Here is a 15010-nt window from a genome sequence, read left to right as displayed (position 1 = left end):
CCTTGCCCCGGCAAGATGCCACCAGCTCTGCCATCCTGCTAGGGTTTTATTTTAAGGCCACACAACCAGTTGGCACAACTTCTAGCCTGGGTGACACATCTGGGTGAGGATGGCCCAGCTGGGAGAGAGAGATGCCCTTCCGTAGGCCTGGAATGCTACAGAGAGGAGGCACACCAGATTGTAATGTGCCACTAGAAGAGAGTTAGGGTTGTGGTCCGTCAGCAGCTTGCAGAGCTGGCAGTGGAGTCGGACAGTGAGGAGGCTGGGGAGGGACATGGGCCAGTCCTGGAGTCTGGGGAAGACCCGGATGAGGGCTCTGCGTCGGAGGCAGAGATGGGGCCAGGGCCATCTGGGAGTGATGTGTGGACTCCGGAGCCTCCAGAGGCTGACAGCAGAGAGGCAGAGGAACAGGAGGAGACTGTCCCTAGTATGTGCATGTGCAGAGCTGCCAGAAGGCAAGAGCAGCTAAAGCAAAAGGGACGACTCAGGAGTAAGGCCAGGAGATGATTGGCCCCTGCTTGGAATAGTATAGGGCAGTGATGGCTAATCTTTTTGCCAGCGCGTGCCAAAAGCGGAGGGGAGCATGGGGGGGGGGTCGAGCGCGCATGTGACCACACCCATAATTCAATGCACCCCACCCACTGTGCATGCACGCATGACCCCCCCCGTGTGACCCCGCTTTGGGCACGGTGGACCCGATAGGCCCATTTTTTTGCCCTTCCCAGTCTCCAGAGGCTTTCTAGGAGCCTGGGGAGGGCAAAAACAGCCTTCCCCACTCCCTTGGAGGCCAGAAACAGCCTGTTTGCCGACTTCCAGTGGGCCCGAAAGGCCCCAAAAGTCAGCAGCACACATGCAGGCTGGAGCTGAGCTAGGGCAATGCTCGCATGCCCACAGATATGACTCCGCGTGTCACGGGTATAGGGTTTCCTGCTTGAGCAGGGGGTTGGACTAGAAGACCTCCAAGGTCCCTTCCAACTCTGTTATTCCGCTCTGTTCTGTGCAGAGGGGACACCTCTGGGTATTTAAAACCCCTGACAGTCACTTCTATGTTTTCTAGGAAAGGCAAAAAGAGATCTTACAAGCCATTACAGGTGGAGATCCTTTGAGATCCCTGCAGTCCAGATTTACTACTCTTCACTTGGAAGATGCGATGTAGGTTAAGAAAAAAAAACAAAAAACGATTGTATCTTGCACCGCTGGGCATACACCCGTGCACACAGGTAGTCCTTGGCTTATGACCCACAATCCAGACCAAAGTTTACATCGCTAAGTGAGTTTCGCCCCATTTGAAGACTTTTCTTGCTGTGTTTATTAAGGGAATAGCTACCGTTGTTAAATTAGTAACATGGTTAAGCGAATCTGGCTTCCCCATTGACTCTTGCAAATATGACCCCCAGGACACTGCAACCGTCATAAATATGAGACAGTTGCCAAGGGTCTGAATGTAAATCACGTGGCCATGGGGATGCTACATCGGTCCTAAGTGTGAAAAATGGCCATATATCATTTTTTTTCCCCCAGTGCTGTTTTGCACTGTCACTAAATGAATTATTTATTTTCAAGCTATTAATTATTATAAGCTATTTTCCAAGGCACCCGAAAGCCAGTCGAGGGATAGTGGATGGAAACTGATCAAGGAGAGATTCTACCTGGAAATAAGGAGAAATTTCCTGACCGTGAGAACAATCAACCCATGGAACAGAAGTTGCCTCCGGAAGTTGTGGGAGCTTCATCCCTGGAAGCTTTCAAGAAGAGCCTGGATTACCATTTGTCAGAAATGGGGTAGGGTCTCCTGCTTGGGTGGGGAGGGGGGTTGGACTAGATGACCTCCAAGGTCCCTTCCAGCTCTATTTTAATTGATTGATTCAACCTAGAAATAAGGAGAAATTTTCTGACCAGAAACCATCAACCAGTGGAACGGAAGTTGCCTTCAGAAGTTATGGAAGCTTCATCACTGGAGGCTTTCAAGAAGGGACTGGACTGCCATCTCTGTCAGAAATGGTGTAGGGTCTCCTGCTTGGGCAGAGGGGAGGGGGTTGGACTAGATGACCTACAAGGTCCCTTCCAACTGTCTTAATCTGTAATCTGAACTCTGGTAAGCCATGGACTACCTATGTTCCAGAAGGGGCATCTTGTTTGCCAAGGCTACCTACAAAAGGCAACTTCCATATCGAGGGACGATGGAAATTGGAGATAATTAACTCGAGTGGGAACGCTTTCCTCCAACTGCCACTCTGTTCCAACCTGCTCGTTTCATAAATAATACATTGAGGACTGTTTACTATGCTTTCCCTCCTACCTCCACCCCCCCCAAAAAGAGAACTATTGGCTGATGGTTGCAGGCAGTGGTGGAATTCAAATTTTTTTTACTACCGGTTCTGTGGGCGTGGCTTGGTGGGCATGGCAGGGGAAGGATACTGCAAAATCTCCATTCCCACACCACTCCAGGGGAAGGATACTGCAAAATTTCCATTCCCTCCCCACTTCAGGGGAAGGATACTGAAAATGTCCATTCCCTCCCTGCTCCAGGGGAAAGATACTGCAAAATCTCCATTCCCTCCCCACTCCAAGGGAACAATACTGCAAAATCTCCATTCCCACCCCAGGGGAAGGAGCCGAGGTGGCACAGTGGTTAGGGTGCAGTACTGCAGCTACTTCAGCTGACTGCTAGTTCAGCAGATCAGCAGATCAAATCTCACCGGCTCAAGGTTGACTCAGCCTTCCATCCTTCCGAGGTGGGTAAAATGAGGACCCAGATTGTTATTTATTTATTTATTATTTTATTTTATTTTATTTTATTTATTTTATTTTATTATTTTATTATTTTATTATTTTATTTTATTTTATTTTATTTTATTTATTATTTTATTTTATTTTATTTTATTTTATTTTATTTTATTTTATTTATTTTATTTATTTTATTCTATTTTATTTTATTTTATTTTATTTTATTTTATTTTTTTGATTTATATGCCGCCCTTCTCCGGAGACTCAGGGCGGCTTAACAGTGCGTTAAGCAATAGCCTTCATCCTTTTGTATATTTTATGTTAGGGGGCAATATGCTATTTAGTATACTGTCTTTGGTGTAAGCAGCCCAGAGTCCTCAAGAGAGTGTGCGGCATAGAAATATGAATAATAAAAATAAAATAAAATAATAAAAAATCCCCATTCCCATCCCACTCCAAGGGAACAATACTGCAAAATCTCCATTCCCTCCCCACTCCAGGAGAAGGATACTGCAAAATCTCATTCCCTCCCCACTCTGGGGCCAGCCAGAGGTGGTATTTGCCGGTCCTCCAAACTACTCAAAATTTCCGCTACCGGTTCTCCAGAACCTGTGTTAGAACCTGTTGATTAGCATCCCTGGTTGCAGATAATTCCAGTTCGGCTGAAAAAAAAAAAAGCCATGTAGCACCTATAAGTACTTGTCCCGTGCACCATTCTGAATTCCTTCTTTTTTTTTTTTTTGGAAAGCCATATTTTCATTTAAGAAGATTTAAAATCCACTCTCTTCGGCTGATGGAATGCTCAGCTGCCGGTGTGCCAGCCAAATTGTCACATCGCAGTTGGAGCAATGACTCCGCCATCTGTCTCCTGCTCACTTTGCAAACTGTGTGCATACATACCTATTGCACAGGGAGCCTTTTTTTTAAAAAAAAAAAAAATCATCCACTTAACCCCTTCTGCAAAGCAAAAAAAAAAGAAAGAAAAGAAAAGAAAGGAGAAGGGGACTTGCTCTAAAGGATCAAACTCTTGGGAGTAGGCAGAATTAGCCTGCAATACTGCATTCTAACCACTGCGCCACCATGGGAAGGAAGGAAGGAAGGAAGGAGGGAGGGAGAAAAGGAGAGAAAGAAGGAAGAAAAGGAAGGAGAAAAGAGGGAGAGAGAAGGAAGGGAAGGATGGAAGGAAGCAATATACCACTTCACAGTGCTTTTACAGCCCTCTCTAAGCAGTTTTCAGAGTCAGCCTATTGCCCCCAACAATCTGGGTCTTCATTTGACCGACCTCGGAAAGATGAAAGGCTGAGCCAACCTTGAGATGGTCAGGATCGAACTGCAGGCAGTGGGCAGAGTTAGCCTGCAATACTGCATTTCTAACCACTGTGCCACCATGGGAAGGAAGGAGGGAGAAAAGGAGAGAAAGAAGGAAGGAAGAAAAGGAAGGAGAAAAGAGAGGGAGAGAGAGAAGGAAGGAAGGAAGGAAGCAAAAACAATAGCACTTAGACTTATATACCACTTCACAGTGCTTTTACAGCCCTCTCTAATCCGTTTACAGAGTCAGCCTCTTGCCCCCAACAATCTGGGTCCTCATTTGACCGACCTCGGAAAGATGGAAGGCCGAGTCAACCTTGAGATGGTCAGGATCGAACTGCTGGCAGAGGGCAGAGTCAGCCTGCAGTACTGCAGTCTAACCACTGCGCAGGGAGGCAAGAAGGTAGGAAGGAATAGCAAAAGCACTTCGATTTCTATACCGCTTCACAGTGCTTTTACAGCCCTCTCTAAAGTGGTTGACAGAGTCAGCACATTGCCCCCAACAATCCTCATGTTGCCGACCTCGGAAGGCTGGTAAGTCGAGTCGACCTTGAGCCGGTCAGGATCGAACTGCAGGCAGTGGGCAGAGTTAGCCTGCAAGACTGCATTTCTAACCACTGCGCCACCACGGCTCTTACTAGAACTAAATCTTACTTGGACTACGTGATGTTTGTTTGGATCTGAGGGACCCGTCTTTAGGTGGGCCTGCTCGGGGAATGCTGTATAACGGAAAAGACGAATAGGCCGTGATTTATCTTTCAGATCCTGATTCACAGCCTTATGGTCTAGGTTGCTCTCTCATTCTCTAACCACTGCGCCAACAGGGCTCTTTAAGAAGTTTGTTCTCTCCTCTGGATGCCAGCCAGCTAGCTAAGCTGATACTCAGAGCCAGCGTGGGCATCCCGATGCCCCCAAATGATTTCCAACGTGACACAACAAAGCAAGCTCACACCAAACACGTTGAGAATTGAGATTTTTTTCCCTCTTTCCCCGCCATATGCCTTCTCTGAACATCATCGCCTTCCTCGTTTTTTGAAGTCTTCCAGGTTTCACCTCCTAGCAAACTGACAGCACTTAACATCCCTGTTTTGCTCCGACGGTAACACCTTCTGTGAATTATTAACCATATGGTTACAATTTGTCACCTGCCCAAAATTGTGCCTGCCGATGCCTTGGGTTCCTGCCTGCACGTCGTCGGTGTGCTTTTTATTTTTAAGTTTCAAAGAAAAGCTGTTGCCTGACAGAATTTGAACGCAACGTAAAGAAATATTGAATTATTCGACTTCAGTCACCTTCCTTAGTTTGCTTCTGATGGAAGGAAGGGAAGGAAGGAAGGAAGGAGGAAAGGAAGGAGGGAAGGGAAGGAAGAATTCTGAGGGAGAAAGGGAGGGAGAGGAGAGGGAGGGGAAGGAAGGATTCTGAGGAAGGGAAGGAGGGAGGGGAGAGGAGGGAGGGGAAGGAGAGATTCTAAGGGGGACAGGAGGGGAAAGGAGGAAGGAAGGAAGAATTCTGAGGGAGGGAGGGAAAGGAGGTGAAAGGAGGAAGGAACGAAGGGAGGGAAGGAGGGAGGGAGGGGAAGGAGGAAGGCTTCTGAAGGAGGGACAGGAGGGGAAAGGATAAAGGAATGAAGGAGGGAGGGGAAGGAGGGAGGATTCTGAGGAAGGGAAGGAGGGGCAGGAGGGGAAAGGAGGGAGGGGAAGGAAGAATTCTGAGGGAGGGAGGGACAGGAGGGGAAAGGAGGAAGAAGGGAGGGGAAGGAAGAATTCTGAGGAAGGGAAGGAGGGAGGGGAGAGGAGGGAGGGGAAGGAGAGATTCTAAGGGGGACAGGAGGGGAAAGGAGGAAGGAAGGAAGGATTCTGAGGGAGGGAGGGAGGGAGGGAAAGGAATAAGGAAGGGAAGGAGGGAGGGAGGGAGGGAGAGGCAGGAAGGAAGAATTCTGAGGGAGGGAGGGAAAGGAGGTGAAAGGAGGAAGGAACGAAGGGAGGGAAGGAGGGAGGGAGGGGAAGGAGGAAGGCTTCTGAAGGAGGGACAGGAGGGGAAAGGAGGGAGGGAGGGGCAGGAGGGGAAAGGATAAAGGAATGAAGGAGGGAGGGAGGGGAAGGAGGGAGGATTCTGAGGAAGGGAAGGAGGGGCAGGAGGGGAAAGGAGGAAGGAGGGAGGGGAAGGAAGAATTCTGAGGAAGGGAAGGAGGGAGGGGAGAGGAGGGAGGGGAAGGAGAGATTCTAAGGGGGACAGGAGGGGAAAGGAGGAAGGAAGGAAGGATTCTGAGGGAGGGAGGGAGGGAGGGAGGGAAAGGAATAAGGAAGGGAAGGAGGGAGGGAGGGAGAGGCAGGAAGGAAGAATTCTGAGGGAGGGTGGGAAAGGAGGTGAAAGGAGGAAGGAACGAAGGGAGGGAAGGAGGGAGGGAGGGGAAGGAGGAAGGCTTCTGAAGGAGGGGAAAGGAGGGAGGGAGGGGCAGGAGGGGAAAGGATAAAGGAATGAAGGAGGGAGGGGAAGGAGGGGAAGGAGGGAGGATTCTGAGGAAGGGAAGGAGGGGCAGGAGGGGAAAGGAGGAAGGAGGGAGGGGAAGGAAGAATTCTGAGGGAGGGAGGGAAAGGAGGGGAAAGGATGAAGGGAGGGAGGGAGGAAGGGAGGGGAAAGAAGGACGGATTCTGAGGGAGGGACAGGAGGGGAAAGGAGGAAGGAATGAAGGAAGGGAAGGAAGGAGGAAGGAAGGATTCTGAAGGAGGGAGGGACAGGAGGGGAGAGGAACAAAAGTAGCGAGGGGAAGGAAGGAAGGCCTTCTATTATATTAAGAGACAGCCTTCGGAGCACTTGGGATTAATGTCAATATCATCCTGTAGCTGTACTCAATGCACAAAGGTGTTTGTGTGTGTGTGTGTGTGTGTGTGTGTGTGTAGCCGGGTCCTTTGTTTTCAATGACAAAGCCTCCAGTGGACTCCCGTCAAACTCCACGCAAGAGGCCGAACTGCCACGCCAAGAACTGAGCCAACGCGACGCATGATTCAAAGCCGGCTGCCTCCTTTTCCCAACCTCAAACCTCGCCTCCACGGTTTGATATTTACTCCTGGAAATTTATGCAGCAAAGATGATGAATCGCCAAGACGGGTTTTTTGTGGTGGTGGTGTGTGCCAGCCCACCTTCAGCATTCCCCACCCACCCCCCCTTCGCTTCGTCGCTGGAGAGACCGGCCATTCATCTTTCCTTTAAGACCCCAACAAGCAGAGCGAGAGAGAGAGAAAAAGAGAGAGAGAGAGAGAGAGTAATATATTTGCTACTAGAAGGAACAAAAACCAAATAAAAATGGCAACACCTGAGTGAGTGAGTGTGCAAGCTAGAGAGAAAACAACGACGACAAACGTTCCCGAAATGTGGAAACAGGCCGCAGTTGTTTTGTTGTTGTTGTTGTTTTTGTGGACTGCAAGCAAGAAGTCCCTTCCTGAATCCGTGCGCGATGCACAACGCAAATTCTGCAAGGTGGGAGAATCGTCCCTTAAAAATATCTTCCTGGGACTTCTGAACTCCCATCCTTTGTTTGGGCGGCTTGGAGAAAAGAGAGGAGATGTGGCACCGTTGGTCCTCGGCTTACGAACCGACCGCAACGGAGGCCAGGATGTCTGTTGCTAAAGGAGTTTATCTGTTCAGCTTTGCCACCTTTTATTACTTTTATTGACACCACCTGTAGGTGGAATAGAATAGAATGACAGGAGTTGGAAGGGACCTTGGAGGTCTTCTAGTCCAGCCCCCTGCTTAGGCAGGAAACCCTACACCACTTCAGACAAATGGTTATCCAACCTCTTCTTAAAAACCTCCAGTGTTGAAGCATCCACAACTTCTGGAGGCAAGTTGTTCCACGGATTAATTGTTCTAACTGTGGGGAAATTTCTCCTTAGTTCTAGGTTGCTTCTCTCCTTGATGAGTTTCCACCCATTGCTTCTTGTCCTGCCCTCAGGTGCTTTGGAGAATAGCTTGACTCCCTCTTCTTTGGGGCAGCCCCTGAGATATTGGAAGACTGCTCTCATGTCTCCCCTGGTCCTTCTTTTCATTAAACTAGACATACCCAATTCCAGCAACCGTTCTTCATATGTTTTAGCCAGTGGTGAAATTCAATTTTTTTACTACTGGTTCTGTGGCCGTGGCTTGGTGGATGTGGTGTGGCTTGGTGGGCGTGGCAGGGGAAAGAATACTGCAAAATCCCCATTCCCTTCCCACTCCAAGGGAAGGATACTGCAAAATCCCCATTCCCTCTCCACTCCTGGGGGAAGGATACTGCAAAATCTCCATTCCCACCCCACTCTTGGATCAGCCAGAGGTGGTATTTGCCGGTTCTCCGAACTACTCCAAATTTCCGCTACCGGTTCTCCAGAACCTGCTGGATTTCACCCCCTGGTTTTAGCCTCCCGTCCCCTAATCATCTTTGTTGCTCTTCTCTGCAATCTTTCTAGAGTCTCCACATCTTTTTTACATCGTTTACATGGATCACTGCAGGTGTTAAAGTTAGAATGGGAAGGTCTGGACAAACATGGGAAAAAATGGGGAAAAAAACCTGTTTTCCCCACCCCAATTTTTCCGATGTTTTTTTTTTCCCAGGCCTTCCCATGTTGGTTCTTAAGTGAATCTGGTTTCTCCATTGGACTTTGCTTGCCAGAAGGTTGCAAAAAGGAACGTCATAAATAGGAGTCCATGGCCAAGCGTCTGGACCAGGGGTGAAATCCAGCAGGTTCTGACAGATTCTGGCGAACCGGTAGCGGAAATTTTGAGCAGTTCAGAGAACCGGCAAATGCCACCTCTGGCTGGCCCCAGAGTGGGGTGGGAATGGGGATTTTGCAGTCTCCTTCCCCTGGAGTGGGGAGGGAATGGGGATTTTGCAATATCCTTCCCCCAGGAGTGGGGAGGGAATCGGGATTTAGGGAATGGAGATTTTGCAATATCCTTCCCCCAGGAGTGGGAAGAATACTTTCTTCTCATTCCTATCTCCTCCTTCCCTCCTTTTCTCTCTCTCTCTCAACCGGCAACAGCCAAACTTGAGAACTTCCAGAATTTTATTTTTTTTAAAATTAGATTTATATGCCGCCCTTCTCCGGAGACTCAGGGCGGCTTACAATGTGCTCAGCAATAGCCTTCATCCTTTTGTATATTTATACAAAGTCAGCTTATTGCCCCCACAAACTGGGTCCTCATTTCACCTACCTTAGAAAGGATGGAAGGCTGAGTCAACCTTGAGCCTGGGAGAGATTCGAACCTGCAGTAATTGCAGGCAGCTGGTCTTAATAAGCTTAATAACAGGGTGCCTTAAACCCCTGTACTACCAAGGCTCTTGGTATTTTATCATAACGGCATCGCTTCAAACCCCCAAAGTTTACTGCCCACTTTAACGATGCGCCGGGTTATTTATCACATAGCACAATGCATCTGCGGCTGAATTAATGCACTTCTTTAAAGACCATCATTGTCGCAAGCGATAAAAACAGAACTATTGCCAGATAGCTCAATTACGCCACATTTATAAATTAAAAAAAAAAAAAAAACCCTGCCCAAATCACCCTGGGCAATTTTGAGGGGGCTGGAAAGCAGATGACAAGGATCACAGCACAGCAGGCAGAGAAAGGGAGACAGCACCAAGGGGCCTGTGGGTGAAAATGAGGTGTGCGGGTGCACACCTGTGAGAAAGGAAAGAGAGGTGGGTCGAAAAAAGGGGCAAGACATCTACGTCTCTTCACTTGAGAGGGCCTTGAATTAAAGGAGGCCAAGAAGAATGCAGAAGGTCGCGAAGCCAGCTCAACAATGAAAGTAATGGCGAATAAATCTTAATTAACTAGGACCTGGGGATGTGACTTCACAACTAAGCAGGCAATTCAAACAATTCAAAAATATTCATGATCCAGTGGCATCATTGTGAGACGATAATAGGAAATTAGGCAGTTTGGAAAGCAACACAATGCCTTCCTTCCTTCCTTCCTTCCTTCCTTCCTTCCTTCCTTCCTTCCTTCCTTCCTTCCTTCTCAGAATAATTTCCATATCTTCCTTTCTCTTTTCTCCTCCCTCCCTCCCTCCCACTCTCCTTCCTTCCTTCCTTCCTATTCTTCCTTCCCCTCCTTTCCCTTCCCTTCCCTCCCTCCCTCCCTCCCTTCCTTCTCAGAATAATTTCCATATCTTCCTTTCTCTTTTCTCCCCCTCCCTCCCACCCTCCTTCCTTCCTTCCTATTCTTCCTTCCCTTCCCTTCCCTTCCCTTCCCTTCCCTTCCCTTCCCTTCCCTTCCCTTCCCTTCCCTTCCCTTCCCTTCCCTTCCCTTCCCTTCCCTTCCCTTCCCTTCCCTTCCCTTCCTTCCTTCTCAGAATAATTTCCGTATCTTCCTTTCTCTTTTCTCCTCCCTCCCTCCCACCCTCCTTCCTTCCTTCCTATTCTTCCTTCCCTTCCCTTCCCTTCCCTTCCCTTCCCTTCCCTTCCCTTCCCTTCCCTTCCCTTCCTTCCTTCTCAGAATAATTTCCGTATCTTCCTTTCTCTTTTCTCCTCCCTCCCTCCCACCCTCCTTCCTTACTTCCTATTCTCCCTTCCCTTCCCTTCCCTTCCCTTCCCTTCCCTTCCCTTCCCTTCCCTTCCTTCCTTCCTTCCTTCCTTCCTTCCTTCCTTCCTTCCTTCCTTTCTTCTCTCCCTCCCCCTCCCTCCTTCTTCTTCCTTCCTTCTTTCCCTTCCTTCCTACCTCCCTCCCTCCCTTTTGCAGGAAGAAAAAGTCATGATTCTTGACAATTGTGCGAGAAAGGAACTTCCTGGCCTAAACAGGACCATAGGAATGTTGCAAAATTGGAATGCACAGTCCTTCCAAGTCTTCCAACCGGATTTGTCCAGTTCAAAATGAATACAGACATATAGGAAAAAATTAAGAAAGTGCCAGCTCAAGCTGCTTACCTTTCTGATATTGCAACCAGAGCTGCTGTTGTATTTTCTTGCTTGGGAAGTGAATGGTGCAGCTGAATTCAGAGCCGTATAAGCCCTCTGCTATGTAATGGGAGCCATACTGCTGAATGAAATACAGCAGCTCCTCACGGCTGCTGTCCTTGTTCAGAATCTTGAGGACATTTGCAAATCCTAGAAAGATGAAGCAGAAAGAAAGAGAGAGACAGTGAGAGGGAGGGAGGGAGGAGAAGAAGAAGGAGGAGGAGGAGGAGGAGGAGGAGGAGGAGGGGAGAAAAAGAAGAGGGAGAGGGAGAGAGAGAGGGAGAGAGGAAGAAGAAGAGAAGAAGAAGAAAAGAAGAAGAAGAAGAAGGAGGAGGAGGAGGAGGAGGAGGAGAGAAAGAACAGCGAGAGGGAGGGAGAGAGGAAGAAGAAGAAGAAGAAGAAGAAGAAGAAGAAGAAGAAGAAGAAGAAGAAGAAGAAGAAGAAGAAGAAGAAGAAGAAGAAGAAGAAGAAGAAAGGAGAGGAGGAGAGAGAAGCGGGAGAGAGAGGAAGAAGAAGAAGAAGAAGAAGAAGAAGAAGAAGAAGAAGAAGAAGAAGAAGAAGAAGAAGAAGAAGAAGAAGAAGGGGAGGAGAGAAAGAAGAGGGAGAGGGAGAGAGAGGGAGAGAGGAAGAAGAAGGAAGAAGAAGAAAGGAGAGGAGGAGAGAGCGAAGAGAGAGAGGGAGAGAGGAGGAAGAAGAAGATAAGAAGAAGAAAGAGGAGGAGAGAGAGAAGAGGGAGAGAGAGAGGAAGAAGAAGAAGAAGAAGAAGAAGAAGAAGAAGAAGGGGAGGAGAGAAAGAAGAGGGAGAGGGAGAGAGAGAGGGAGAGAGGAAGAAGAAGAAGAAGAAGAAGAAAGGAGAGGAGGAGAGAGCGAAGAGAGAGAGGGAGAGAGGAGGAAGAAGAAGATAAGAAGAAGAAGAAAGAGGAGGAGAGAGAGAAGAGGGAGAGGGGGAGAGAGAGGGAGAGAGGAAGAAGAAGAGGAGGAGGAGGAGGAGAGGAGAGAGAGAGAGAGAGAGAGAGAGAGAGAGAGATGCAATGGATGCTGGAGATATTCATCTTAACAGTAAGATGCTACAGAACAGCACAGATTCCAGCCATTAAAGATCTGCAGAGCCTTGGATGACACCTTCTAGGGTCTGCCAGGAGCTGTGGCCATTAAAAAAATAAAATCTTACAAATTGGTTCTGCTTACCTGACGAGAGGGCGATCGTGCTGAGCTTCACTCTGTACAGGTTACTTCGGACCCTCCAGTGTTGAACCATAGGATATCCCATGGCTTCATCGTATCGAATGTCCCCTGTCAATAGAAGAAAACATCTGTAGCTCAGGGTTGACCGGTGGGGTCCTTGGTGCTCCCTGAGCTTGGTGGGTTCCTTGCAGATGTTTCATGAACATTGTCAGTGTGAGAAAGGAGTAGTGTTTGGGGAGAGGAGGAGGGTGGAGGGGAAGGGGGAGAAGGAGAAGGAGAAGGAGGACTGTTGGGTTCTTGATGCTCCCTGAGCTTGGTGGTTTCCTAGCAGATGTTTCATTACCCAGTTAGGGAACATCATCAGTCTTAGAAAGGAGTAGGGTTGGGGGAGAGGAGGAGGGTGGAGGGGAAGGGGGAGAAGGAGAAGGAGAAGGAGAAGGAGAAGGAGAAGGAGAAGGAGAAGGAGGACTGTTGGGTTCTTGATGCTCCCTGAGCTTGGTGGTTTCCTAGCAGATGTTTCATTACCCAGTTAGGGAACATCATCAGTCTTAGACAGGAGTAGGGTTGGGGAAGAAGGGGAGGAGGAGGAGAAGGAGAAGGAGAGGGAGGAAGGAGGAAGAGGACAACAACTTGGGGTCCTTGGTAATCTCTGAGCTTGGTAGTTTTCTTGGCAGATGTTTCATGACCCAACTAGGGAACGTTATGAGTGCTAGAAAGGAGGAGGTTGGGGAGAAGAGGAGGAGGAAGAGAAAGAAGAAGAGGAGGAGGACAATTATGGGACCACCATAGAAAAGTCAAGGCTCCTACCAGTTAGCAGTTGGAGGTTGGGAAGAGGTTCTGATAGGACACCACGACACTGTTCCTCAACCGGTAGAGGAATGACCATCAACGCATCAGCCAGTTGGGGAAAGTCCTTGATGAAATTGTTCTCCCTAGGAAAAGAAACCAGAGAACTGAAACACGGCGATTTGGACACTTTGGGGATAGTCCAGGGGTCTACAACCTTAAATACTCAAAGAGCCTTTTGGACCCATTTCCCACAGAAAAGAAAACACCGGGAGCCACAAAACCTGGGTGGGCGTGGCCAACTCAATGTCACTCACTTCCACCAGTCACATGACCCCTTAGCCACGCCTACCCAGCCGATCATTAGGGCAGAGAACCAGGTGTTAAAAAACACTGGGAACCACAAAATCCTTCTGACATCTCTCTCTCTCTCTCCCTCCTTCCCTCCCCCCCTCTCTCCCCCTCTCTCTGTATATCTCTACATCTCTCTCTCTCTCCCCCTCTCTCTGTATCTCTCTACGTCTCTCTCTCTCCCCCTCTCTCTGTATCTCTCTACGTCTCTCTCTCCCCTCTCTCTGTATCTCTCTACGTCTCTCTCTCTTCCCCTCTCTCTGTATCTCTCTACGTCTCTCTCTCTCCCTCTCTCTGTATCTCTCTACGTCTCTCTCTCTCTCTCCCCCTCTCTCTGTATCTCTCTACGTCTCTCTCTCTTCCCCTCTCTCTGTATCTCTGTCTCTCTCTCTCCCTCTCTCTGTATCTCTCTACGTCTCTCTCTCTCTCCCCCTCTCTCTGTATCTCTCTATGTCTCTCTCTCCCCCTCTCTCTGTATCTCTCTACGTCTCTCTCTCTCCCCCTCTCTCTATATCTCTCTACGTCTCTCTCTCTCCCTCTCTCTCTGTATCTCTCTACGTCTCTCTCTCTCTCCCCCTCTCTCTGTATCTCTCTATGTCTCTCTCTCTCCCCCTCTCTCTGTATCTCTCTATGTCTCTCTCTCTCCCCCTCTCTCTGTATCTCTCTATGTCTCTCTCTCTCCCCCTCTCTCTGTATCTCTCTATGTCTCTCTCTCTCTCCCCCTCTCTCTGTATCTCTCTATGTCTCTCTCTCTCCCCCTCTCTCTGTATCTCTCTACGTCTCTCTCTCTCCCCCTCTCTCTGTATCTCTCTACGTCTCTCTCTCCCCTCTCTCTGTATCTCTCTACGTCTCTCTCTCTTCCCCTCTCTCTGTATCTCTCTATGTCTCTCTCTCTCCCTCTCTCTGTATCTCTCTACGTCTCTCTCTCTCTCCCCCTCTCTCTGTATCTCTCTACGTCTCTCTCTTCCCCTCTCTCTGTATCTCTGTCTCTCTCTCTCCCTCTCTCTGTATCTCTCTACGTCTCTCTCTCTCTCCCCCTCTCTCTGTATCTCTCTATGTCTCTCTCTCCCCCTCTCTCTGTATCTCTCTACGTCTCTCTCTCTCTCCCCTCTCTCTGTATCTCTCTACGTCTCTCTCTCTCTCCCCCTCTCTCTGTATCTCTCTATGTCTCTCTCTCTCTCTCTCTGTCTCTCTCTACGTCTCTCTCTCTCCCCCTCTCTCTGTATCTCCCTGTTTCTGCCCTGGCAGCTTCTCCATCCCCCACCGTCGCCCTTACCTTTTCAGGCCAGGTGAGGAGTGACTGGGAGGGGAGGGCGAGGGGGTGGGGTCAGCCAGTGGTGGGATCACCTGAGAGGGAGCCACAGCAGAGGGCCCAAAGAGCCACATGCGGCTCCGGAGCCGCAGGTTGCTGATCCCTCGGATAGTCTCTAACTCAACCTTGGCCACTTGAAGACTTGTGGACTTCAACTCCTAGAGTTCTTCAGCCAACTGGGCTGGGAGTTGAAGTCCACAAGTCTTCAAGTGGCCAAGGTTGGAGATCCCTGCTCTATCGCACGTCACCGGACTAGGTTTTGTCTACTCGGCTGATCAGGTGTGCCCTCTGCAACTCTGGCAGGAGATACAATCTGCCGTTCCACAGCATGTGTGCAGGAGACCTCTTCCTCTTCCTCCTCCCTCCCTCCCCTCCCATTCTTGTTTTTTCCTTCTTGCTCCAGG

General features: G+C 49.1%; 1 protein-coding gene across 5 annotated transcripts in view; it reads right to left on the bottom strand.

Annotated features, from left to right (window-relative positions):
- ASTN2 (astrotactin 2) overlaps window positions 1-15010 on the bottom strand; it is a 433657-nt gene that overhangs the window by 100159 nt on the left and 318488 nt on the right. For all 5 annotated transcript variants that reach the window (XM_087880005.1, XM_087880006.1, XM_087880007.1 and 2 more), the window contains exons 14-16: window positions 12965-13089; window positions 12161-12265; window positions 10943-11122 (exon numbers count right to left, since the gene is read on the bottom strand). In XM_087880005.1, the coding sequence (XP_087736131.1) occupies window positions 10943-11122; window positions 12161-12265; window positions 12965-13089 (410 nt within the window). The remainder of the gene's footprint in view (window positions 1-10942; window positions 11123-12160; window positions 12266-12964; window positions 13090-15010) is intronic.

The sequence above is a fragment of the Pantherophis guttatus genome, chromosome 16 (genome assembly GCF_059756535.1).
Source record: "Pantherophis guttatus breed Tessera chromosome 16, ASM5975653v1, whole genome shotgun sequence".
NCBI classification, from domain to species: domain Eukaryota; kingdom Metazoa; phylum Chordata; class Lepidosauria; order Squamata; family Colubridae; genus Pantherophis; species Pantherophis guttatus.
Note: the sequence above shows the minus strand (reverse complement) of the source record. Positions and strands in the feature narration are given on the sequence as shown.